We start from the raw sequence: 25,696 nt of genomic DNA, 5'->3' as shown, positions 1-25,696 counted from the left end.
GATAACCAAATAATGTTGCTGCTCTTTGCAGCACTTCCCTCTAATTCCTGGTGGTAACAATATACTATATATTATAGGGATGCTGCCAATTTTTAGGTAACATTAGCAAGTTATCAGAACTGGCAAGGTTAATTACTAAACTTTGAGTATGAGCACTTAATTCTCCCTACCTCACTTTCCTTAATGCTTATGTTTATTTTCATTTGCTCTTTTCTCCCCACCCTTGTATTCAATTCCTTAGACATGCCTTTGCCTTCTTGTCTGTTGGTAAGAGGAAACACTTTCGAAAGAGCACAGCACCTACCATCAGACCCAGATTTTCATACGTCTTCAGTTACCAGTTAGGCACCAGAATCACATAGCCAGCTTTTCAGAACTACTTCAGTATGTTGGGTACTGAACTTTTCCCCAAATCTGGCCATCAGTGTCACAGTGGAAGTTGCTGGGTGCTGAACACTTTTGAAACTCTGGCTGGGGCCTAGATGGAAGCTGGACTCTTTTGAAAATTTGGCCCTGAGGTGATAAACTTCTTAGTACTACCACTGAATTAGCTCCGTTTTGCACTAATCTAACTCCATTCACTTCCATGAAAGGAATTAAATGGAAGGAAAAAGAACAAAACGACAGAACGGGAAAGAAAAAAAAGAGGAAAGCTTGTTTTCAGCTGCTTATATATTTATAATAAAATATGGAGGAGAACAGGCAGGGGAATGGGCCAAGAAGGGAGGCCTTCAGTGGAGTTTGAGAGGAGCTGAATAATTACTGGTTTATTATTTAAATGAAAGAATGTCTTTATTACACACAGACTTAAAATAGAAAACACATATTTTGAAACGACACAATAGTTTCATTAATTGAGACCATGACATTTTCTCCTCTTCTAATTCAGCAATTTAGGCTCATGAAAAAATCAGATTCTCTTGGGACTGCTACAGTATATAGAATCATTGAAGAAGATGTAATTTCATAAATAATTACTCAGATTTTTTTTAAACAGCTGCTGCTTCTGACTGATGTGTATGAACTTATTTATTCCATTTGTTTGTTCCTCAGCTGCTTGATCTCTAAGTACAATTTCTGGTTATCAACTCAATCAACATTTCTTTTTAGGAATAAAATCCCCAACTCTTAAAAATCTATAGTTAAAAAAGAAATTGAATAAAGTCTGTCTTCAATTTTTTGGCCAAGATTTCACAAAGTTGAAATAGGCTTTATTTTTTGTTTATTACATGTACAAGGAGGATATGGGTTTTCTTGGCCATGTTAAACATGTTTAAAGAAATAGGTCTTTTAAAAATAAATTAAATTACAGGCACCTATTCTGCTCTGTATTTAATAGATGCCACTGATAAGCAAATCAACACTTGCTTCATTTGAAGACCTGGAGATTAATTATTTGCTCCACATTTTGAGTGCCACTCATTTATCTGCACAGAACTTGCTAAGCCACAAAAAATTACGTCTGTGAAAATTAGACCTCTAGGGCCAAATCCTTAGTTGTAATCTAGCATATCTCAGTTGAAATCAATGGAGCAGTGTCAGCTTACACCAGCTGCGCATCTGGCTATTAGACACAAATCTGACATTTGTAATTACAAAAGCCCATATTCAAAATTGTACAGTCATGTAGCAAAACTGGCAATACATTATAAATTGAGAGTTTATTACTGCTTTTTCTAAATATATCAACTGCAGAATGCACAACAGATTGGTGTGCGCCTAGAAATAATAAAAATATAAATAAAAACATTTAACCTTGTGCTGTTTTCCAGAAATCCAAACATGCATTACTTTCAATCAAATTGCATAAATACAATCTGTTGCAATTTATGTGTGAGTCCTTTAGAAAAGCGATATAAATATATAGTACCCATATATTCGTCAGTGAAAATAATAATGAAGTAATAACTATCATTTTTAACCCAAACTAGCCAAAATTGATCACTTTGGCAAAGCAGGCCTGTCTGCAGAAGACTTAGGCAGAGTAGGAGTGTCTATGCAAATAGGGTCTGCTCCTAAAGTCTTTTACCCCAGTGCACGATTAGATGGCAAGGGAGAGCTCATTCAGACCATGCTTACATACACATGTGCATGCTAGCTCTCATCAAGCTAGTACGAGTATAAGTAGTAGTGTAGCCATGATAGCAGGGTTGTGGCGGCAGAGGCACAGATGAGCCATGCTGAGTCCATATCCACCATTTTGAGACGGGTTTGTATTTGTCACAGCTCAGCGGTGCCTCTTCTGTCACTCCCTGTCCTATCACGGCTATGCTACTATTTATACTCATGTTAGTTCTCAGTGTGAGTATGGGAATTAGAGCAGGAGAATCATGCCCCTATCTCACAGTGTAGATGCAGCCTGTCTCTTTCAGAGTCTGACCTTTCTTTGTACCTTCCTCTGGGTATGTGACAGTAAAGGCAGTTCCTCTGGCAGCCATCAGCTAATCAGGGAATCTTCCCCTCTGAGAGTGTTAATATGTTTCTTTTAGGACTTCACAGTTGTGCCTGTACACAAAACTGTGGTTACTTTGAGTTTCATACTTGTAAGCTGGGATAGAACTCAAGTGCTTCTGTGGTTTCAAGACCCCAAAAATTCAAAGTACAGATCCTCCATATTTTCTATATAATAGAAAATGTTCTTTAGGACCAGCATGTTTATAACGCAGATTTTCACAGATCTGATACAATCCATTGTAGGGACTAGTATATATGTGTATCTGTATTCAGCATACACGCAGAATTAGCTTGTTTAAAACAAATTGTAGTGAAGAGAGGTCAAAAAAAATTAGCAATTGTACATTATAGAAAATAGAATGATCATTTTTGCATTTCCAAAGGCAACCGAGCTGAAACAATTTCCCCAATTTTACCATAAGCAAAAATTAATTTTGCTAGCAAAACTCTGCTTTCCATTTTCAAAATTAGAATGTGTACCTCAGAGCTGCAGAAGGTCATCGTTAAAAGAAGTCCTTTCCAACCCTTGCTCATGATCTGAATGCTACTCCCAGGATCTCCTGAATCACTGTCACTGCTTCTTGACAAGAGACAGAGGTTAATTAAATGCATTATCTGGACTTTTTACAGTAAAACAAGTTAGCTGTAGAATCTGTGTTATTGTAAGAGAGAAGGTGGAGGGAGCTGTGTATGGCAGTGAAAAGAACAAAGAAAAGAAATAAGTTCCTTCCTTAACTTCTGAAACACTTGTAGCTACTATTGCCCTTCTTAATGTTTCTTAAAATGTCTTTTCCATACTGATTTACATAATAAAAGAATAACAATTTCTTGGGTTGACTAAGAAGCTTATACATCAGCTTTGAAGTATCTTGACTTTCTAGAACTTCTGGTTTAAGCCCCAGCAGAGTGAGCTCAGTCCTTGAGTGCAATCATTAAAGGATTGCTCCAAAGGCCAGTGAAGTCAGAGGAAAGACTCCCACTTTAGTGGGTTTTGGATTAGGCCTAAATTTTGGCAATGGGGTAAAAGGGCTTTACTTCTTGTGTGAAAAATTTGTTCCATATAAAAAGCCTCCCTGACTCAGCATACTTATATACTCAGACTATAGATACTAATATGGGGGATGGGGAGAATTAGTCAATGTGACTAACTGGAACATTCCACATAACTTTTGGCCCATTGTGTCCTCTTACCTCCCCAAATCTCTACATAAAAAACCTACCAGGAACATCTTATCTCAACACAACCAATGACATGTCATGGATGGGCAAACCTCAAATGTTCAGATATTTTATTTGGTTTATCCAGCTCACCTTGATCTGGATATTGAGCTAGAAAACTTGCGGGATTTCCAGCACTTCCTGGGTTCAGCTGAGGCTGGAAATAGAAATACAGGAGCACGCAGAAATAATAATAATTGTTATTACTATAATAAGAAAGGGTCGAGTTCAACTGGGCTTTAATTTTGTACAAAGAGACAAGTTGCTTTTAGTAATGAGTGGATTCATCCATCTGTAATAATTATTCGGTACAAAAATTAATATGCAATTTGCATTAAGTGGGAATAAGAGAGTTATTGATCATCTAACCTCAGCTGAAAGAAAAAAACCTCATTGTTTGAACCAGACAGACATGGGCAAACCTTATTCTGATGTGTGATTTACATCCATAATTTTAAAAAAACAACTTGTTTTGGAAATGTGAATCTACTGTAGCACTGAAATGTATTAACCCAAGATAAAGGGACATAAGAAAGGCAGCATGGTGTATGCGTCAGTTTGTGACTGGGAGTCAGTAAATCTGGGTGTTATTCGTTGGTCTGCAATTGACTTGTACATGACCCCACAAACATTTACACATTGCCTAAAATTAAGCACATATGTTAGGACTGGAAGGAGCAGGACACAAATTGGTGGCACAGTCAAGAATAAATCCCAGATTTCCTTACTCGTTAGTCATGTGCTTCAACCACTGCACTGTGATATAAGGAACAAAATACAAACAGAACATTTCTGTTAGTAATGAAAAGGAGACACTCTCATTGGCTGAAAAATTAAACCATCAAACAAAAATTAGCATTAATAAACATGTTATACTCAGAGCTGTTAGAAAAATGGCAATTATTTTCCAGGAAAAACTTTGAATAAAATCAAACAGTGTTAGTTTCAGTTGAAAATTTTCATAAACTTTTTCAGTGATCATCTAAATGAAATTTTTAAAAAGTGTTCAGATTTTATTTGATTGAAATCAAAATTTAAAATTTATTTTTTTCATATATTTTATATTTATTCACTTTTTCTCTTTCCACTGGTAAAGTGAGGGAGGATGGGGAAAACAAAGAGGAAAAAGGAAAAAAATATTAAAAAATGAAAAAAAAAATGCAATTAGATCAGAAACATGAGTTTGTTTCAATTTCAGCATAAACAAAATGTTTGTTTAATAACTAAATGAAAATAAAAATGTTGTTTTGACAAAAAAAGGAAAATTTCAACAGTAAAATATTCATGTAAAATGTTGATATAGTTCAAAAAGTTCTATTTTGTTGAAAAACTATTAAACTAAAAATGTTCAACAGCTCCATTAGTTTCCATTGAAAGAGACTACATTTGCAAGTGAGGCTATAAACGTGTACCCATGAAGTCTGTGCACTCATCTTTTTGTTAAAGTGACCCTACTACAATTCAGCTCAGGGCTGGCTTTAGGAAGTGCGGGGCTCAATTCGAACAGTTTCGACGGGGCCCCGGCAGGGATGACTTTAAAAAAAAACAAAACAACAACAACAAAAAACACGTGGGGCTTGTACTCACCAGGTGGTGCTCCGAGTCTTCAGTGGTGGGTCCTTCATTTACTCCAGGTCTTTGGTGGCACTGAAGGACCCGCTGCCGAAATGCTGCTGAAGACCCGGAGCGAGTGAAGTACCCCACCGTCGAAGTGCTGCCAAAGACCCAGAGCACCGCCAGGTGAGTAAAACTTAAAAAGGCACCTCTAGCCAGGGAAGGGATTCTCACTCGGTGCGGGGCCCATTTCAGGGGAATTGGTGGAATAGGCCTAAAGCCAGCCCTGATTCAGCTTTACCAAATCAGCACCACTTTCTCTTGTGCTGTCCCAGTGTCCCAGGATATCTGAAATGTCCTGCTTTTTCACTCCACCAGTCAAAACATCTTCAGCTGTTTTTGAGGGGAGATTTTTTTAAAATTAAAGTAGAAAATGTTTGTTCAAGACTTATTATTTCATTGATTGGAACAGACCCTGTGCTTACCAGGAATCAGTCCAACAGTGATGAACAGTGTTTGGAGCAAAAGGAATAGTTGAATGAGTGTAGATACTAACCAAGTTCTTTTATTCAAAGTGAATATTAATACTAATTGTTCATTCAAACAGCAAGTTGATGGAAAAAATCTTCCACTCTGAGGATGTAGGAACACAGTTATTACTAGACTGGATTATACCTGTGGTGCAGTATCCTCTCTATCACTGTGGCCATTACGAGATGCTTCAGAGGAAGAAAACCTTGCAGTAGGCAGTGGTGGAATCATCTGTCCTCCACCTTAGGTCTCAAATAGGTAGAAGCTGGCTTAAGTCCTGAAGCATGTGGTTTTATATTCCTAAGTGGCAAAACATTCTCTGAGCCCCAGAATAATAATGTATCTATGATAACATCTCACAACCAACCATTCGTTTTCAGAACACTATAAACCACAGTATATTCACAATAATTTCCAGCAGTTCTTTCTCACAGTAGAATATGCATTCTGTTCAGCCCCAACAGCACCACCCATTGTTGAGTTCGCAACTCTTATTATTTATATTGTTACAATGTCAAGAGACCAATCCATACTTTCTTATGCTAGGTTACTATAAGAGTCATACAGTTTAAGGCCAGAAGAGATGACCAGATCATCTATAGACAGAAGAAGACACTGTACCTGCCCCAAAATGTTTACATGCTAACATCCCAGTCCTGAAAAGACATATGTGCTCAACTTGATTTCAGTAGGACTACTCATGCTAGCAAAGTTTAACACATGCAGGATGGGGTCCAAAAAAGATAAGCCAGAGAAATGATGATAAAAATAGACAGACAATAAACAAGAAAAAGGTTTAATGAGATTTGCTGCATGTCTTACTTGTTAGGTCTTTACATTTGCTAGTTTTAGTTCATGTTAAATTTTAAACCTTGTCTCTGCTATTATTTATTGTAACTCATGTTTTTTAAAATTTCTGTGGGCAAGATCTGATACACTTTGGTGGAAATAAGTGTATCTTACTCCACAAATAGTCCCACTAAAGTCACTGGCAATACTTTGAAGCTATTGTAGTTATGAAATAAGGTGCTTACCCAATAGGATCCAAGCTCTCAGAATCTGGCCCTATTTTTCTATTTTGAAAGCCATTACCTGTTTTTTAAATGTTATCTGTTTTCTGACTATTTTCTATTATTGTCCTTCTCTGTTTTCTATTTTTATGTTTCATCTTTAATTCTTCCCTAATTTCTAATTTTGAATTACCCTAATGCCTCCAGTTCTAAGCTTCCAAGATCTCTCTGCCCCTTCCCTATTCCATCTGCTAGTAGGCAGAGTACGTATCCACTGTATTTAGATGTGAGTAAAAACTCACATTCCAGAAGCGGAGCCAGAATTTGAACAGTGGCAGAGTCAGGGGTGTCCATGGGTCACAGGTGGTACCACCTGGAGTTATATCTATTGGCTTAAAAAAGCACCAGACATACACCTAAAGGCTGCTGGGGTGGCAGTGGGTGTGCCTCCCTATTAGCTCTGCTAGGCTCCTCCATGGACGCATGTGTTGAATTAATATTTAGATGCATTTCAGTCTTGTCTCCTGGTTTCGGAAACTCTTTTTCAGGCAGTCTATTGATATTGCATGGAACTAGGTCAGAACTACTTTGAATTGAGCTGCTCCAATTCTCACTTAACTGTAAGAAATGAGTATTAAAAATTGATATGAAAAGCAAACTTCCGCTTAATTAGCAGCCAGATAAAGACAGACTAGACAAGCCACAAGCTTAATAAAGATCAGAAAAAGGCTTTCATTGGCAGTGTAATATATTCATAATTGTTTGTTATAAATATAATTTCTTAAAGCATTGAATCTTTCCTTTTGCAGTATTTATACCCTGTTTATTTTCATTGCGGTGTTTTTGAATACATATTTGTACATGATGGTCTGCGCAGATCAGACAAATAAGTGTGCATCAATAAGTAAATATAATACTTAGACATTATGAAGAAGATTCATTCCAAGATTTTTAAGTACCTTATAAAGATGAGTACAATTTTATCCCCAATTTACAGATAAATAAATTGAGGCACAAAGGTTAGAGGTAGGATTTTCAAAAGGGCTTGACATTGGCCTAATTCTACTTGCTCTGGAGTCAATACTAAAGCTCCCCTTAACTTCAAAGGGAGGAAAGTAAAGACTATGTTAAGTGCTTTTAAAATCCATCTCTTAAGTGATTTACCAGGTTTCCATATCAACATCCCAATCTTGCAAAGACTTATGCACATATGTTTCTTTAGGTACTGTGAGTAGAAAAAATTATTCCCCAAATTAACAGAATTCTATGCTTTAAATGATTTTTTTAAATGTTAGATTTATAAAAGACAGAAAAAGGAAAGAATGAATAAAACATTGAGTATTACTTTATACATTACAGATTACAGAGCGAAGGTTAGCAGAGAAGCCCTCATTTTCAGTTTCTTCACACTGTTGCTTGTTTGCCTCCTTAAAAATGATTCTGCTGTTTGTCAGTTAGCATAACAATAAGAAGCCATCATGACCTAGAATTAATATGTGCCTAAGCATCTTGTGGCAGGCTGGCCACATAGAGTATATTTGTTGCAATGATAGCATTTTAGGTAAAATGTTTTCCCTAGCTCCGATTGTTAAATTAGTTTGGTCTAAACTATGGCTGCTTAGCTGGGTTTTTCAGGTTGTTTAGAGCTTACAAGTTCTTCAGAACCACAAATCACATCAAAACCATGCACCTGTTAAGAGATCTCTTATAATGTTCAAACCACACATGTCAATTATTTAGAAAGTGTGCACTGCCTAAGAGAATTTAGCTGCCATCTTTCTCATCAAATGAGAAGGCCTGGGATTTAGGTGAAATAAATGTGGAAAGTGCACATCTCTTAATATTGAAATACAGTGATATGTGAAAGTGCTTCAAGCATTTGAACTCCTTTATGAGACTCTTTCTGAAGAGGTATCCATAAATATTTAAAGCAACAAATGGTTTCTTGACATTTACATTTTATGTGCTATTTTGGGTTAAGAATTATAGACCAATAAAGACACTTTCCATAATGATGTTCAGTTTTCACAATTCAGCATTTGACTGTGAAAAGATTTACCTTCAGACGTGTTTCAAAGAACTCATTAACATAGAGCTGTTATGGCTCTTGCTAACTCCAGCCATCTGAATGAGATAATAACAGCATAGTATATCTTAAATCCAATTTGCATTATTGTGTCTTTTAAATAATAGGTGATGAGCCCTCTGTAGAGTGTATGTTACCTACTATCAATATGGGTGCACTGAGCACTGAAGTCCTTCCACAGCTTTTGTGCAGGATTGCACAACTATTCCTTTAAGTCTTGGCTTGTCCTAACTACAATCATCAAACACCCATAAAAACATGTGTTTCACCTTAGATAAAATATTAAGGTGATCTCAATATGGGTGCACCATGATGCCACATGTGTGCAGCTTTCTGCTCACACGGTATACATTGCAGAATCAGTGCATTTAGATAAAACATTGATCAAGTTTTTAACTAGAGGAAGGGCTACTGAGCTGTGGTCCATGGAGTTCCATCTGCAGTAGCATAGAGTAGTGTAGAATGGTAGATGGCATGAGACAGCTCAGATAACTGTAGAGCTTATCATAGTGACCACAGAAGGGTTCCAGTTATGTTCTGTGGCCTGGGAGGGGAGCATTCTGCCCCTCTCAAGTCTTCACTGGGCCAGCGAAAATAAGTTATTCTTCAGATGCAACAGGAAGTATTACGGTGAATTTACAAAAACATGGGATTTGAGGGAATAATATATATATACATTATAATCCTGTATGTTTATAAATCAAAATATGACATAAGAATGCCTTTGGTCTTAAATTAGAAGTATGTATGTGTGTGTGTGTATATATATATATATATATATATATTAGTAAAATTTTGAAGCTGAAATTATCCCCTCTTGTCATTTAAGTAAAGTAGGACCATCTTCAAGATGAGGTGACTGGTGACTGAAAATTAATTTTGCCATATACTTTATTGTTCTTGACATATTACAAAACCAGGTGAAATTAAATATTCCAGAAGGCCATGGAAAATATCAGCATGTTGTTTTTCTGACAGTGCATCAGTGTTACTGATAAGCATCATCCAATAACAATGTTTTGGTCCCCATAATAGGCTGCATGAGATTCTAGTCTGATCCACTCTGCTTTTCATTTTTAGGATGTATTAGTTTTTAGATAACCTCAGAGCTGAAGCTCCCCAGGAAAGGATAGGGGAGTGGAAATATATGAAATCTGGGCTGACAAGTGAAAACTGATTTTCTACAAAATCTTAAGAAATAAACTGAGACCAGATCTTCAGCTGGGGTAAATTGCCATAGCTCCACCAATTCCACAGCAGCTACAGTGATTAATACCGACTGAGGATATGGTTCTATTTTCCTACTTGTAGTATTCCAAATATATAAAACACTTTTCCTTAGTGCTGACCAACAAAGACTAACTAATGCAGATCAACTTTAGGGCTGCTCAGCCCTAAGACATTCCAGGCCAGATTTTAGCTGGTGTAAACTTCTATGGCTTCTACTGAAGTGAATGACAGTTTACACTCTCTCTCCAAATTAAAGAAAGAGCCTGACTCCGAAAACACTACTATCTATAATGTTTATGACCAGAGGTGGTGCCATTGAAGCAAGTGATTTCACTAAGGCTGTTCATGGTAATTAGTATTGTGCACAGTAGCAAGTTTGCAGGATCAGAGCATTGCATTGCACTTCTTTTCTCTCTTTTGTCAGCTTACCTTATAACATCATGCAAAATTGATTGCCTCTTGGGTCTCATTGCTTAATCAATCTGTTTTAAATTGTTTTTGAGTATTTCCACAGCTCAGTTTGTTTGCAGAAAATTGCTGCCATTTGATTCAGCTGATAATAGAAGTAAGAGGTGACATTCAGAAGAATCATTTGCATCAAGTAATAAGTATAAATGCTGCTCTGTAAAGTGAACTGAAGTGTTTTTGATCCCCTATGTTCCACATGTAACTGGAGTGCTTCTTCTGTAACTAAGGGATGACTTTGTCAGTGTGTGAAATTTCAAGTGGTTGTGTTCAATCATCAATAAGAAGTCACAAATATAAAAGGCTCTCACTAAAATAATCAAAGCATCTACAGTAGCAACTGAAAGATATGGTGAATTAGTTCTTTTGAATGCTGCAATAAGATGATGGAGTTTTGATAAAGTTACATACGTTCTTTCCATAAGTTCAATGTGCACATTTCCGATTTGTTAGGCTCTGAATCTATGAGATTGCATGTTCCCCTCTCAATTTCTATTGGTTTTATTGGAAAATCAGAACTTTGAAGAAGGCGGTTAACTCCTCCCAGAACTGGACCCTTATTCAGTGTCTTTGGTTTATATTTCCAGCGAATTTCTGATATTTGTTCTCCTCTTCCACTTTCCCAGTAACATGGCATTTCCAGGAAGCACATGTTAGCAGTTTATAGATATATTTTGGCTATAATTATGTGTAAATGTTAAGTTAATAGAGCCCTGTGTCATTATATTTCTCTATATAGCTCCTTGCATTACCCTGTCTCTCTAAGAATGCATAAACGAGGCTTGGTGGCAGACATTCCATGCTGAAAGTCCCTGAAAAGCCTGTGTCATGTAATATTGATACAAACTGTTCTTCAGTGCTTTCCCTATGTAGTGTTTTGGGTTACGAAGCAGGGGCCTTCCCCCTTATGATATTTATCTATTAAAGTAGGCAGTCTAAAAGTTCAAGGAAGGGCAGTAAATAGTTGTTAGATTTTGAGATTATGGTTCTTTTGAGATTACTCTAAATATTCTTTATGTGAATTGTCAGATTGGAATTGTTTTATGATATTCTATTGCTTTTTTTTTTTACTGTGACCTAAGAAAATCTTAAAGCTTGGGGATGAAAAAATGTCTGTGTCAGAAACATTGTTAAATCCTTATACTCCTTTCTGTTTTCAGTAGCAATCTTGTAAACTGACAGTAATTCATACTGTATCTTAATGATTCCATAAGGTACAGCATACTGGTCATTAGAAATGATAAATTTGTGTTGTCGTTAATGTTTTCTTGAGGGATTTTACAAAGAAAATTTTATTTTTCTCATAAACAAGTTCATCAACAGACTAAAATATTAAGGGACACAAAATCTAACGGGGTATCTTTGTTCAAGGTACGATAAACAATTTTGCGTACCATTGTGTGCAGGCATAGTATAAATCTCTCTCTCTCTTCTCCTCCAAATTATATAGCTAGTTAAACCTGTATTTACCTTATAGTGCTCCACACAGCGATGCTGAAGTTCAGAAGGGCGAGCATTTCTATTATAATCCCGAATGTTTATAAATCAGGAATATGACATAAGAATACCTTTGGGCATAAATCTAAAGGGTAAAATTCCAGAAAGAATTTTTATCAAATAAGAAAAAAATGGATCAGCAGGTTTTGAATAAGTGGACAGAACAGTAATAAACTGTTGTGATTTTAAGTCTCTTTTAAATGCTTCCCCTGTGCATGTTTTTGATACAATTCATTCATAGACCATAAAAATGGAAACAATCTGTTAATTCCATTGGAGGTGAGTTAGTTTTGAAATATGATGCCCCACCCTGTTGATGGGCCTGTCATAGAAGAGATAGTGGAAGAGCAAGAAGGGGCTCTGGACAGAATAGATAGTCACCAAGAATGGTAAAAGCTGCTAAAACCCTGGCATCAACAGGGAAACCGGCTCTCTCATTTGTCTACCTTCTCCACTCTGTGCCAACTCTTCTGGTTGCAAATAGAGCAGCCACTCATTTGACGTCAGAGGGATTATTCAATGAGTTGTATAAGCAGAATTTAGCCCATAGATTATACTACTGGGCATACTAGAAATAGTTAAATTAGTCGGGAACGGTAGATTGTGTGTAGCTTCCATTTATGCTCCTGGGAATTACAAGCCCATCTACTGAACAATATAAACCTTAAGAAACAACTTGCATAGAAAGAGAGAGAGAGAGAGTTCTAGAAGGATCAGTTAGCAGGGACAAGACAGCCGTAAAGAATTCAGGTCATTTCCTAAACGTTAATTTTTAAAATATAGTTTAAAGAGCTTTGATTGGGACATACGTTTTTGCGCAATACGTATTTTCATAAAATATTGTAGTTCAACAAAAACAAGTGCATTAAAAACTGCCAGTTTTACCCATCTTTCTTATTGTGGTGGTGATTACTCAACCAGAGGGACAATTAAGGATGATCGCTTTTTATACTAGTCTGTTAAGTCTAAAATCCTGCTATATGTTACTCTGTTGTTTATATATATTTACAGTACTGGATGATTTGTGAAAATGGAATACTGTCTGGGAGAGAATACCGTGGTATGAATTTAATTAAACTGCACTAGATAATGGAATGTGGACTTTGTATATTTTGTAGAACCATTAGACGAGTTGAAGATCAGAAGCCACAGTACTGAACCACTACCAAAGTTGGAAAACAAAGAAAGAGGAGGTCACCATGGGACAGCTTCCTCCAGGGAGCCAATAAAAGCTCAGGAATGGGATGGAACACCAGGACCATCAATTTTGTCCAGTAGACTGGGAAGATCCTCTGTTAGTCCAACGATGTTGGCAGGAAACAACAGCTCAGGTATGTGGTAGTTTGTTTTACAAGCAAAAGCAAAGAAAGAAATATAATGATACCATTACTAATATAGGGCCCAATCCTGCAAGGAGCTGAGTTAAAGAAATTGGAAGTTGAGGGCACTTAGTATCAGCTTTTTAAAGGTATTTAGTTGCCAAAAGATGCATATAGGTGCCTACCTTCCACTGAAATCAGCATTTCATCTATTGTGCCGAACTGTTATTGAAATCAATGGGAGTAGGTACCTAGATGCTTTGGAAAATCCCATTAGGCACTTATCTGCATCTTTAGGCACCGAAAAATCTTTAAAAATATGTCCATTTTCACCCTGCAGGTTCAGGCTTCATATTCCATATAGCTGTTTTCTCTATTTAGGCAGAATTAGGTCCTTAGTAGCTAATGATCAAGAATAAAATTGTACCATTCAAATATTTGAACAAAAATTGTAAATTACACATAATTTTGAGGGTCATTATGGCTAATAATCCCCCAGATTTCACTTCATAGAGGGACTGTAATAAAGTAAAATGTCACATAAGATAATGAGTACAACATGCGGCAGCATAAACAAAACAGTCATATTGATGTACACAACAGATTAAAACAGTGGACCTCTTGTTTTCTGCTTACATGTAAATTAGTCCAAAACTCACTAAAGATTTCAGAAGTCAATATTAATATTCATCAATGTTATTAATCACATTAACTATTTTATGTATATATATATATATATAAGAGTGAAATTAAAAAACAGCCTATATTTTGTAAAATGTCTATCTGAGCTGAATATAGCTGGCACATGTATAACATTATGAATAATCAATGCAGTGTTACTTTTTAAAAATTTGACAGATCACTAAAAAAGAAGTTTCGTGGCCTGTTTGTTTGCCAAAAATATCCACTTTCATAACAATTGACATCAATAGTTCAGTAATCTGAGTAACAATCTTCTACGAAAGTAAAGAGTGTGGATGGTGTCTTATATCGAAACTGATAAACAATAAGCCATTTCTGCAGAAGAAATGTTTTTGAGTGAATGGTAGCAGACATTGGTGTCTACATACTGTCATAACAATAGAAGTATGATATCTTTTCTCACTTAAAACACTACTTCAACGTGTGATAAGAGAAGTCTTGCTTCCCAGAGAAGAGAAGTCTTGTTTGTTGCTCTGACAACAAGAACTCAGTGTAGAACTGTAACAAACTTTGCCAAAATGACAAAAGGTTTGCAGCAATCTTTTACCCACTTTTTCCATTATAGATTTCTGTAGTTACTCTGCATTACATTCTGCAGAACATTTCTTCTGGTGGGGAAAAAAATGTCCTCTTTATAGATCCAATCCTGCATACTCCTCATCAGTGTAAAATCAGGGGTAGGCAACTTATGGCACGTGTGCCGAAGGTGACATACGAGCTGATTTTCAATGGCACTCACACTGCCTGGGTCCTGGCCTGGGTCTGGGAGGCTCTGCATTTTAATTTAATTTTAAATGAAGCTTCTTAAAGATTTTAAAAACCTTATTTACTTTATATACAATAGTTTAGTTATATATTATAGACAGAGAAAGAGACCGTCTAAAACATTTAAATGTATTACCAGCACGCGAAACCTTAAATTACAGTGAATAAATGAAGACTCAGCACTCCACTTCTGAAAGGTTGCCTTGTGTAAATACTTTGCAAAGTAATTAGCTATTTTTTCAAATTTATTGGGATTTTTTTGAATGTACCTATCCAGTACTCTGGTGAGTAAGGGTTTGCAGGATTAGACCTTAGGAGTAGGTAAGAGAAAGGTTTACCTGTATAGGTCTAGAACCTGTGAATATTTTAGATAAACTCAAGGGACTTTGTCCTGCACATTATGGTATCATTTACACCAGTGCAAAATGCTACCAGATCAGAATGCCAGGACAGCACAGATTCAAACCCAAGGTACATACCAAACTAGTCATGCTAGGCAATAATATTGATCAGAACAAAGAAAAGGGAAAATTAAACAGAGGGTCCCAGTCTCTGCCCATCCCTCAATGTGAATAAAGCATAAACAAAATATTTCACTTCCATCCAGCCCTTATGCAGAGGCTGCTGTATAGGGACTTCATTCATCTCACAGTTGAATCATGCAAAACACTCACTGGCCCCAGTACTAAATCAGCATAGCTCTCTAGACTTCAGTGGGTGTCAGGTCAGGCATTAGAGTAGCTACTTGTGGCTGTGACTTGGCTTTTACTACAAAGACCATCAAAGACTCAGATGGCAAGTGCAATTGTTAGTATTATACAAATATTTTATTGGCTGAGTTAAGCCTCTTTCTTCCCTCCAACAGAGTATCTTTGTGGGTTTTTCAAATGTATTATTTACTACAGTTCCTTTGAGTTGCACACCCTGGTCAGCCATGTACATTTTTCCCTGGATGGGATCCATAGCTCTTGCACCAATAAATAATTGACTTTTCCTCATTGTGGCATTTCATTCCCAGTGCTGTGTACTGTTCTTGTGGATTCCAATTGTTGCAAACAAACTAGAATTACACTGCAATGAAAAACAAAAACTATGGTTTAGATGTATCTAGATAGGTACAGGTACATTTCTCAAGTCAATGTGATTTATTGTATGTCCTGTTAGAACTGTGCTGGCAATCTGGGACCTAGATTAACTAGGTTCTGGGGCCTGAGTCCAATCTTGTTTATAACAGTTTTACACTGTAATGCCACTATTTTGGTGAGTTACTTCTGATCTACACTGGTGCTTGTAACGTTGGAATCAAAGCTCAGGCCTCTCCAGAAAAGAACATGGGCCCTTTTGGTGGGCACACAAAGTTTAAAAGACCTTAGGTCACTAATTCCACCTTAGTAACAATTTTCACAGCACTGGATCATTCTCTCATCTAGCAGATAATTTTGCAGGGACATTTGCACCCTATCTGCATGATACTGTTTCTGTCAGAGAGCTCCATTTGGAAAGAACTGCCAATGATCTTTCACGCACACCAGCATTCAAAACATGTCCTTGCGATTTCAGGGCAGAGCCACAGGAGGTTTACAAAATGGGAGGCACATATAATTTAACTCCAGGAGCTTTAAAGAGCATTTTCTGGAATGTTGCTCTCTTATTGCTACTATGTAGCACTTTGCATTGCCATCTGCTGCCAGAGAGAAGCACTGCGTTGCATTTTAAATAGTTTATAGAACTGGTTGTTGGGCAGAGGGGCATTGTTTTATAATCACCATCTATTAGACGCTCAGCCAGGGCCGTCCTTAGGATTTATGGGGCCCTAGGCACTATTATTAAACTGGTGCCCCTATGCCGGATGGCAGCCCAAGCTCACGGCCTGGTGGGGGAGGGGGAGGAGGGACTTGATAGCAAAGGATAATGAGATGCCCAGCCTGCCTCATGGTGGCGGAGAGTCACAGTTCCCCGCAGAGACTTCCATGCACTCTCCCTCATGCAGAATGGACATGAAGAAAGTACCTAATTAAAAGCACTAAAATTTGGGAATAAAAAATGTCAGTCACAGGTTTTTTGATATGCCCTGAAGTTGGTCAGAGATTTATTTGCAAAAACTTCATAGTAAGGGTGAGTCAGCTGTCCTGCTGAATACAACATTACATATAATGGAATACATGATGCAGCTCTTCTCTGTTTTACATTTTCTTATTCAGTATTTCTAAGTTGAATTTATATTTTAAATGTACTCAAATCTTAAGCCAGCATTCCAGATTACTACATATTTAACTCACTGAAACAAAGACATTCTTTTAAATTAATCAGAGAGATTTAGTGTGTTCATAACAATGTTCATTGCTTTTAGAAAAAGGGAACAGTAATTTACTTTGTGTGATCTGCATAACAAGAGACATGGTTATGAAATTTCACCAACTTTAAAAAAATATGTTTCCAAAGATTTTAGGTATAACAAGGATTTTGTCTTACTAAGGTACTGATTTTGCTGGAGGGTTCTTTTAAAACTAGTTTGTCGGGTAGTCAGAAGTAAAGAAAGGGAACTCTTTGTCCAGCTATCTGGAAGGGAAGGACTGTTGTTCCTTTAAGAGCTCTCTTCAGTGGGGAGTGGGGGGAGAGGTGGTGAAGGGATGGACAGAAAGGACAGGAAGACTTGGAAGCACTTTTTTTTTTAACTATAGTAATTAAAATGTGTATTTTAGATTAGGGAGGTCTTTTGAAGGATTTATTTAAAAAACTATGTGTGAAGATCCACACATTTAAGGCTAAAGATGATTGTGCATCTAAAACTCTATGCAAGCATTTTTTAGAAATGTGATTTTATAATCTTCACCAGCTCACTAATGAAATATTTTAAAGCAAATTTTAAACTAAGGTCCTGTAGACTGACATGTTCTGTGTAAATATTACATTAATGCACAACTGTTTTTTGTCAGTAAAGTCAGAAACTGACAGTATAAAAATTTATTTGGGCATAAGCTTTCGTGGACATCTGATGAAATGGGTTCTAGTCCACAAAAGCTTATGCCCAAATAATTTGTTAGTCTTTGAGGTGACACAAGGACTCGTCCTTGTTTTTGCTGATACAGACTAACAGGACTACCACTCTGAAACCTGTCAGTATATACCTTGGGGTTGGCAAATGCCTGTTAAATGGCTTTATTACCCCTTGAATGTCTCTTTAACAGTTTCAATGTTGTGCTAATAGGTCTGGCAGGCTGGAGGTATTTTCACTTTTAACTACTAGATTCCCTCCCAAGGAAGACTCACCAGGCTAGAGCAGCCATCTGTGGGAGCCTGCAGGAAGGGTCAGAATAGGGATAGGAAAACAAGAGGGTGGACACTAAGACCCAGTGGTGCCCCAAATTTTCAGGTGCCCTACGCAGCTGCCTATGTTGCCTATGCCTAAGGACGGCCCTGTGCTCAGCCAACACATTTAGCATTCAGGTTGAATACTCTGCGGATGATGGGGAAAGGAATGAGTATACTGTACTTAATCAGAGTTTGTCGTTAGGATTTCAAAGTATAATCAACTGTTAACCTCAAGCACTATGGGAGAAACATTGACCTAAAAAAAAAAAAGGCCTCTTGGGAGGCCTAAGAGATATAGGGCCGATTCACCCCCACTATCATGGCGCGGGAGGCAAAGTGCCCCAACCTATGCCTGATTCATCCAAGGAAGATTCACCCCCAAGGGAAGGGCAGGCAGTAGCATTGCACTGCTAGCTATCCTTGGGATCCTCCAAGCAAGAGTAGCTTTAAACTGGCGATCTGTGCTCCATTAGAGTCCTGCTGAAAGATCACCCAGCGGTGCGGAGATGCATATGCAGTTGAAAATAAAAGTTTGCTTATGCAAACAAATATGTGTTCACAATACACAGTTCTATCACTCCTTCCTGCATGACAGTGTATAAGCGCCTGCCTACCCCTATAGAAGACAGTATATTTTTGGATAGAATACAAAGGAGACAGTGCACCCAGTAAGCTGTGAAGACAATATGTGCATATGAAAAAATCTTCAGATTGTGACCTTTTACACATAAACACTTCACCGTTTTATGGCATATTTGCATATTCAGAACATAGGAATTGCCAGATCATATCAGACTAATCATCCATCTAGTCCAGCATCTGACTTTGGCCAGTGCCAGCTGCTTCACAAGAAGCTGCAAGAAACCTGTAGTGGACTATTATGGAATAACCTGCCAATATGGGATGTTTCTTCCTAGTCCCCAGCAGTTAGTGGTTAGTATATGCCCTGAAATGTGAGGGTTTATACCCTCAACTGCTTAAAAAAAAAATCTATGTAACTGTGAGTGTTCTTTTTAGCTCTGTATAAATGTCTAATCCTGTTTCTGCATTCTACTAAGATATTGCTCTCAGTGCTGTCTAGTAACACTGAGTTCCAGAGGTTTATCATGTATGGAATACAAACATTTCTTTTTAAATGCTCTACTCTTAGTTTCAACACTGAATGCGTCCTGACAGCAGTCTCATGTCAAATATTTTTAAGAAAGAAAAATATCAAATGAATTCTTCATCTACAGTACACCTCTACCCCGATATAACACAACCCGATATAACACGAATTTGGATATAACGTGATAAAGCAGCACTCGGGGAGAGGGGGGCAGGCTGCACACTCTGGCGGATCAAAGCAAGTTCAATATAGCGTGGTAAGATTTTTGGCTCCCGAGAACAGCATTATATCAGGGTTGAGGTGTTTCATTTCCAGTTATATTACAGATTATTTATATTCATTAGGAAACCAGTGAGGTTACGTCAGTATAACAATAATAGATGCAATTTGTTTTAAAATGTGCATGTTCAATTTTTTTGCAATATACATCCTGTCATGTCTTATTGTTTAATTCAAGATGTGCTTCTTGGCAGCAATAACGCATAAGCAACTTCTATTTTCATGTGCAAAGGAGAGACTGCGGCAGGATAGGAAGCATCTCTAGTGTAAGTGACAGCCAAATAATTTTTTTAAAATTAAGATTAGGATAGGCAGAATGATGACTCCTTGGGATAAATAAAAGAGATCTCTTCTGATCAAACCCAGAAATAAACATCCTGCAGAACAGTTATGTAACGGTTGAAGGCAGGAAATCACCTCTTGTTGTTATAAAACAGATCTAAATTATTTCAGAAAATTCTGGCCTTAGCACAGAGATGTCTGCTATGTGCGAAAAATACACCCTTACTTGCGGACAATGGGCGGTGCAGGTGCTCAGCATCTTTGATGATCCGGCCACTTATACATGAGCATAAATGTAGATTTAGGTGCCTAATTTTAGGTGCTTTTTTTTAAATGTATGCCCTATATTTTTATGGGAAATCAGTATTTGCTTCTCTAGACACTGATCCTACAACATGAACCCTTATGTCCGTGTGGAATTCCCCTGGGACCCTGCACAAGCTCAAGTGTCTGTGTGTATGGATCCCATTGCTCAGGGCCTGATTAACACCATTGAAATATGAGTCTTTCTGCTGACTTCACTGAGAATGAGTCTGGCCCTTCGTGTGTGCTTCATTTCACATGACACAATGTGAAGGAACTGACTTTTGAATCTTAGAAAACTATCACAACAAACATTTCATCAGTAAATATAGTGACTAAATCTTTTTTAAATATTTGTCTTTGATATAAACAAAATCTTGAAAACAACCCACTAAGTTTTCAACATGACCTGCTGAGTTGAAGTCACGTGATGCCCATTGATTACAACAGGCATCTCATTTGACTCCAATCCAGCAAAGCACTTACCCGTATGCTTGGGACTTCCCTAGCATAGCAGGAGATCCTCAGGATCCTCAGGATCAACTGTCAGCAGTTGAGTGGCTAGCAGCCAAGTCCCATGGCCACTGTCTCTGAGCTCTGAAAGGAATTTTGCATTTGGAATGGGGTGCATTCTTTGGGACAGAATTGTTAGAACCAGAAAGGCCTCCAAGTTCTTATCACCCCCATGAGCTATGTCAAAGCACCCATTCCTCCAGTAATGGCCAAAACTGACTTCTGTTTTGTTGTCTAATGCATTAGGGACACACCTGGGGCTCAGCAAGGTTATGTTAGCACTTGACATTGGTCTATATCCACTTCAGGTTTGCCATCATGCTTTCCCTGGAAGCCAGCCCTCTGCTTTGCTGCTAAACATTTTGGGACCCCCTTGGGGACAGCAGCAGGGAGTTTTCAAACTATTTCTGCCTGTTTGCTCCCAGAATCAGAATCTGCATGAGGCCACAGAGCACTATAGGCAAGTTCAAATTTGTCATTTGAAACACACAGCTCAGAAACTGAATTCACTGAAGGGGAAAGGATTCTGGACATCATTATATACAGAGTCCTCCTGCGGCTGTTAGGGGACCCTATTCAGAACTTCTTATTCAAGAAAAATGCTCATTGTACTCAAAGTCTAGCTAGCTGAGTACAGGGAATAAGGAGTGCACAAGGGACAAACAAGACATAGCACTGGATATGGTGTTGTCAGCTGTACAGACCATATCTGACAAATCATTTAGGGAAAAAAATTGCATTCCATGCCACAGCATGAAGAGGTTAGTCATAGCAAAAATTTCTGTGGAATGTTCCTAATTCATTCAGTGTAAAAATAATCCCAGTGATATCAATGGAACTGTCCCTTAAGAAAGAAATTCACCTAAACTTCTGAATGTGAAAAAGCTAGATAGGCATTGATTGGAAACTTCCCTTAGTAAGAACCACACTGGAATTTGCAAGTTTCTGACACTTGAATATATTGCCAGGGAGATAAAAGAAGAAACTAATATTTCATCTCAGCTGGATGGATTGTATTTCTTTGATGCTAGATGAAAGGATTGTCTTTGGCAAGGAAACAATGGGCTCTCATTGCAGCACGTATATCCAAATTAGAAATTGTGACATTTTTCTCTGCTTTCTCAAAGTAAAGAAAACAATTCAGAAGCAATGGCAGATAATGCCTTGGAGTTTTTGACATCAACAATGCTAACCAAGATAATGCTGGATGGGAATCTGATTTTGCTTAGCATAGAGACAGTGTAGCATCTGTCCTTAACAGATAAACAAAACAAAAATAAGCCCCAATTTTTCTCCCATGAAAATCAATAGGAAAACTCCAGTTGCTAGTGTATAGTCTATCGAAGGAAAAATTGGGTGCCTTGCACACAGACAGTGTGAAGAAATAAATGATTTCAGATGTGTAGCAACAAATAATTTCAGAGCAGCTCTAATCAACTAAACAGTGTATTGTCCTCATCCAGAGAGGCAAAACATCAGATTATGTACTGGTGCAGGTTGCCAGCTCTCCTGGAGACTCCAGAAGGACTAGTGTCGGTAAAAGTGGGTGGTGGCAATGGAAGGAGGGTGGCCCGATGACCTGCTCAAAAAATGAAATGGAGGAAGCAACCCAACCAGCAACCACTGCAGATCCCTAAAGGCCAATGCTATGGAGAGGTGTGCTCTTGTCATCCAGGCATACACAGAATGGCATTGGGGGAAGATGTTCTTACCCAGACATGAGAAGACACATTTCTCTTAGACAGACTTAGGCAGATAAGATATATGAGAAGATATACATCAAAGCTAGACATAATAGGCCATCATCATGAGGAGCTGTGTGCCTTCAGCTAAATGTGGGCAGATATAAGGAGACACATTATTATTGTTTGTATTACAGCAGAGCATAGGGATCCCAAATAAAATCATAGCACCGTTGTGCTGTGCACTGTACAAACACAGAGTAAGAGACAGTCACTGCCTGTTTACAATTTAAATAGACAAGACAGATAAAGGGTTCTTGAAAGGGATATAACATACAAGCAGAATAAACACATTCCTCTGAGCTAGACAAAGGCAGACCAATGCCTGGAGAAGACATAGGCACTGCAGTTCTTTCAGGGAGCAACATTTCTCTCCACCACAGATGGGCAGACCTGATTCCCAGGGAAATATGTTCTCCTAAACCAACTGTGGAATGACTAGTGCCATTAGGTAGTACATTTCTCCTAGCTTGGTCATTTATCCTGGGATCATTACAGTAAATTGCATTGCAACTCAGTGGGAAATCTTCCAGGAAATGTCTCTGGGTAGGGAAATCAAATACTTCTGCATCAAAAGTATTTTCAGGTGCCTGAGATCTCTAGCCTGTTTCATGGTATCCTTCACTTCTGTTAATCACTCCTACTTGGGGAACACACAAACTGGAGACAACACAACGCAACCAACTTCACAGACTCTATTGCTGAGGCCTGTGTCATGCTATTAAAACTTGAAGTTTCTTCCCTCGACTCTGTGTTCTGCGGCTAACCTTGACTCACTGTCAGTCACTTTCAGATTTCTGTGGGGCCTTCATGACATCACAAATCGTGATGTCTTGATTCTGGAAAATCTCTAACTTCCTGTTTTCCCCAATTACTCTCTCCCACCTTTGTCCACTTCCCCAAGAACTATGTCTTCTTTGTGATTTCCCTCAGCTTCTCTCGGCCCCACCAGCTTTTTGTCCTCTTCCACTATCCATCTCACTCAGCCGCTGAATGAGAGTATTGGGCCACAAGTTACCGCTCTCAGTCGTCCCTCACCAATCACTGCCACATTATGCAGGTGAGAGAGTTGGGCACTGAGACTGCCACAGTGTGTGGGTGGAGGGCAGAAGGAAAATTGGACATGCTTCCTATCTCTGCAGCTCATTGTGCCACTCTTCAGCCTCAGAAATGCTACTGGAAATTATAGAGGTTGAGATAGCAAGGTGCAGGGAGAAGTCAGTTCCAGGCCTCTCTCTTGCCATACTGGTGGCTAGTGCCTAGAAGACAGCTTTTATTTATGACTCAGCCAACTGCCCAAAACATTGTCCAGGAATGTGTGCCTGGATTCCATGCCATGGGAAAGTCCTGGGGAGGTTGGCAGGCAGGTCAAATGGCAATTACAGGACCTACAGTTTTCTCCAGCACCTCAAGTTTCAATTTACTGCACCAGCATCTACAATCCCATTAACTGGGCACATGTCTTCTTTTCTTTCCCTTCCTAGAGCCTAAAGCAAGCTGTAGATTAGGTCGATCTGCATCCACATCAGGTGTGCCTCCTCCATCAGTTACTCCTCTCAGGCAAGCCAGCGATCTCCAACCCAGCCAGGTACCATCGTTAGCCAATCGTGAATGACTTCATGTGATGCAACATGCCAAATGTTTCTCACCTCTGTGTCTGTCATTTGTTACAGTAAATGATTTTTGTGTTTGTTTTTACTTTTGTGCGTTTGCGTACGCGTGTGTCTCTCTTACTGGCAATGAAATTCTACCCTTCAAGGCTGGTAGAAATTTCTTTGCTGTGAATTCTTAAATCTTTTTTGTCTCTGATTTCCTTCATTCTGTAATATAGATGTAGTAAAACTATATATGTATTGGTTGGGTTTTTAATTTTTTTTTCATGTTTTGTGTACTTTTTTACTGTCTAAAATTTATCAAAATTTGATAAATTTAATTTATGTTGGTTTAGTATGTGTCTTTTAAATGTCTCATCTAAAGCACTCGCACCAATGTTTGTCAAAAGACTTGTACATACCTTTTAACTTCTGCCCTGTTGTACTGTAATATTTGTGCCAGTCTTACATTTGTTTTAAGCTTGGTGCATGATTGTATTACACTGTGAATTATCATTGTGCTTAAAATTGCTCACACAACGAGTTATTTTGTTTAAATATGGCAGCTAGCCTCCCTTCAACCTAAGGCCATATAGTGCTAATGGGACTATTAAATAGTCTGCTGTAGTTATGTTTATTGTAAATTGTAAAAAAAAAAAATGCAAACCAATCAAAACCAAACTAAGAAAAAATCTTACTTGCTTTAAATGGAGCTATTTTTCTCAACAATACCAAAAATACCCAAAGGACACTTGACAAAGAAATCTAAGTGTCTGAACATGGCAAATGAGACCTATATTAGCACCTGGAGAAAAGAGATGAGAAATAAAGACATGGCCAAATTCACATGCAACTTTGTTTTGTCTGCTAATGTGGAGATCCTGTTCACTTCAGTGCACTCAAGTGATGTGGTGCTTTACAAATTTTCAGAACTAACTACAAATATTAGTAATAAGGGCAATGACTACATATAAATATTGTATTCATGTCTTCCATCAGACATGAAGCATTTTGATATTGAATGGTTTTCTTTTATACTTCTATATTTTATTTCTGTTTACTTAGTTGTGATTTTTCAAATGATCTGTAAGAAATAAGGCCCCTAAATCTCATTGAATTTCAATGAGACTTAGGGGCCTAACTCCCTTTAGGGCCCCTTTGCTATTCCTGTACTTAATTGCATTGCAGCTTCATGAGTTTCTGCAAGCTCTGCTCTAACGCCTATAACACTGGTATAAATTGGCACAGCTAATGGAGCAATGCCTATTTACTCAACCTATTTTCCAGTAACATTCTAGTTGGACAACTGAGTCCATATTGTTTGAACTTCTCTAACTTTGCTTAACTGAAGTAAGAGCTGTTCTATTACAGTAGAACCTCAGAGTTACAAACCCAAGAGTTATGGACTGACCGGTCAACCATACCCATCATTTGGAACCGGAAGTCTGCAATCAGGCAGCAGCAGAGACAACAAAACAAAAACAAGGCGATTACAGTACAGTACTGTGTTAAATGTCAACTATTAAAATATAAAGGAATATTTAAAAAAAAAGATTTGACAAAGTAAGGAAACTTTCTGTGCTTGTATCATTTAAATTCAGATAGTTAAAAGCAGCATTTTTCTTCTGCATAGTAAAGTTTCAAAGCTGTATTACATCAATGTTTAGTTGTAAACTTTTGAAAGAACAATCATAATGTTTTGTTACAAACATTTCAAAGTTACAAACAACCTCC

At 37.9% G+C, this 25,696-nt stretch overlaps 1 protein-coding gene across 2 annotated transcripts in view; it reads left to right on the top strand.

The window, feature by feature from the left end:
• Window positions 1-25,696, top strand: part of NYAP2 (neuronal tyrosine-phosphorylated phosphoinositide-3-kinase adaptor 2) — a 196,737-nt gene that overhangs the window by 127,958 nt on the left and 43,083 nt on the right. For both annotated transcript variants that reach the window (XM_030576305.1, XM_030576306.1), the window contains exons 5-6: window positions 13,164-13,376; window positions 23,855-23,958. In XM_030576305.1, the coding sequence (XP_030432165.1) occupies window positions 13,164-13,376; window positions 23,855-23,958 (317 nt within the window). The remainder of the gene's footprint in view (window positions 1-13,163; window positions 13,377-23,854; window positions 23,959-25,696) is intronic.

Source organism: Gopherus evgoodei, chromosome 9, assembly GCF_007399415.2.
Source record: "Gopherus evgoodei ecotype Sinaloan lineage chromosome 9, rGopEvg1_v1.p, whole genome shotgun sequence".
NCBI classification, from domain to species: Eukaryota; Metazoa; Chordata; order Testudines; family Testudinidae; genus Gopherus; species Gopherus evgoodei.
Note: the sequence above shows the minus strand (reverse complement) of the source record. Positions and strands in the feature narration are given on the sequence as shown.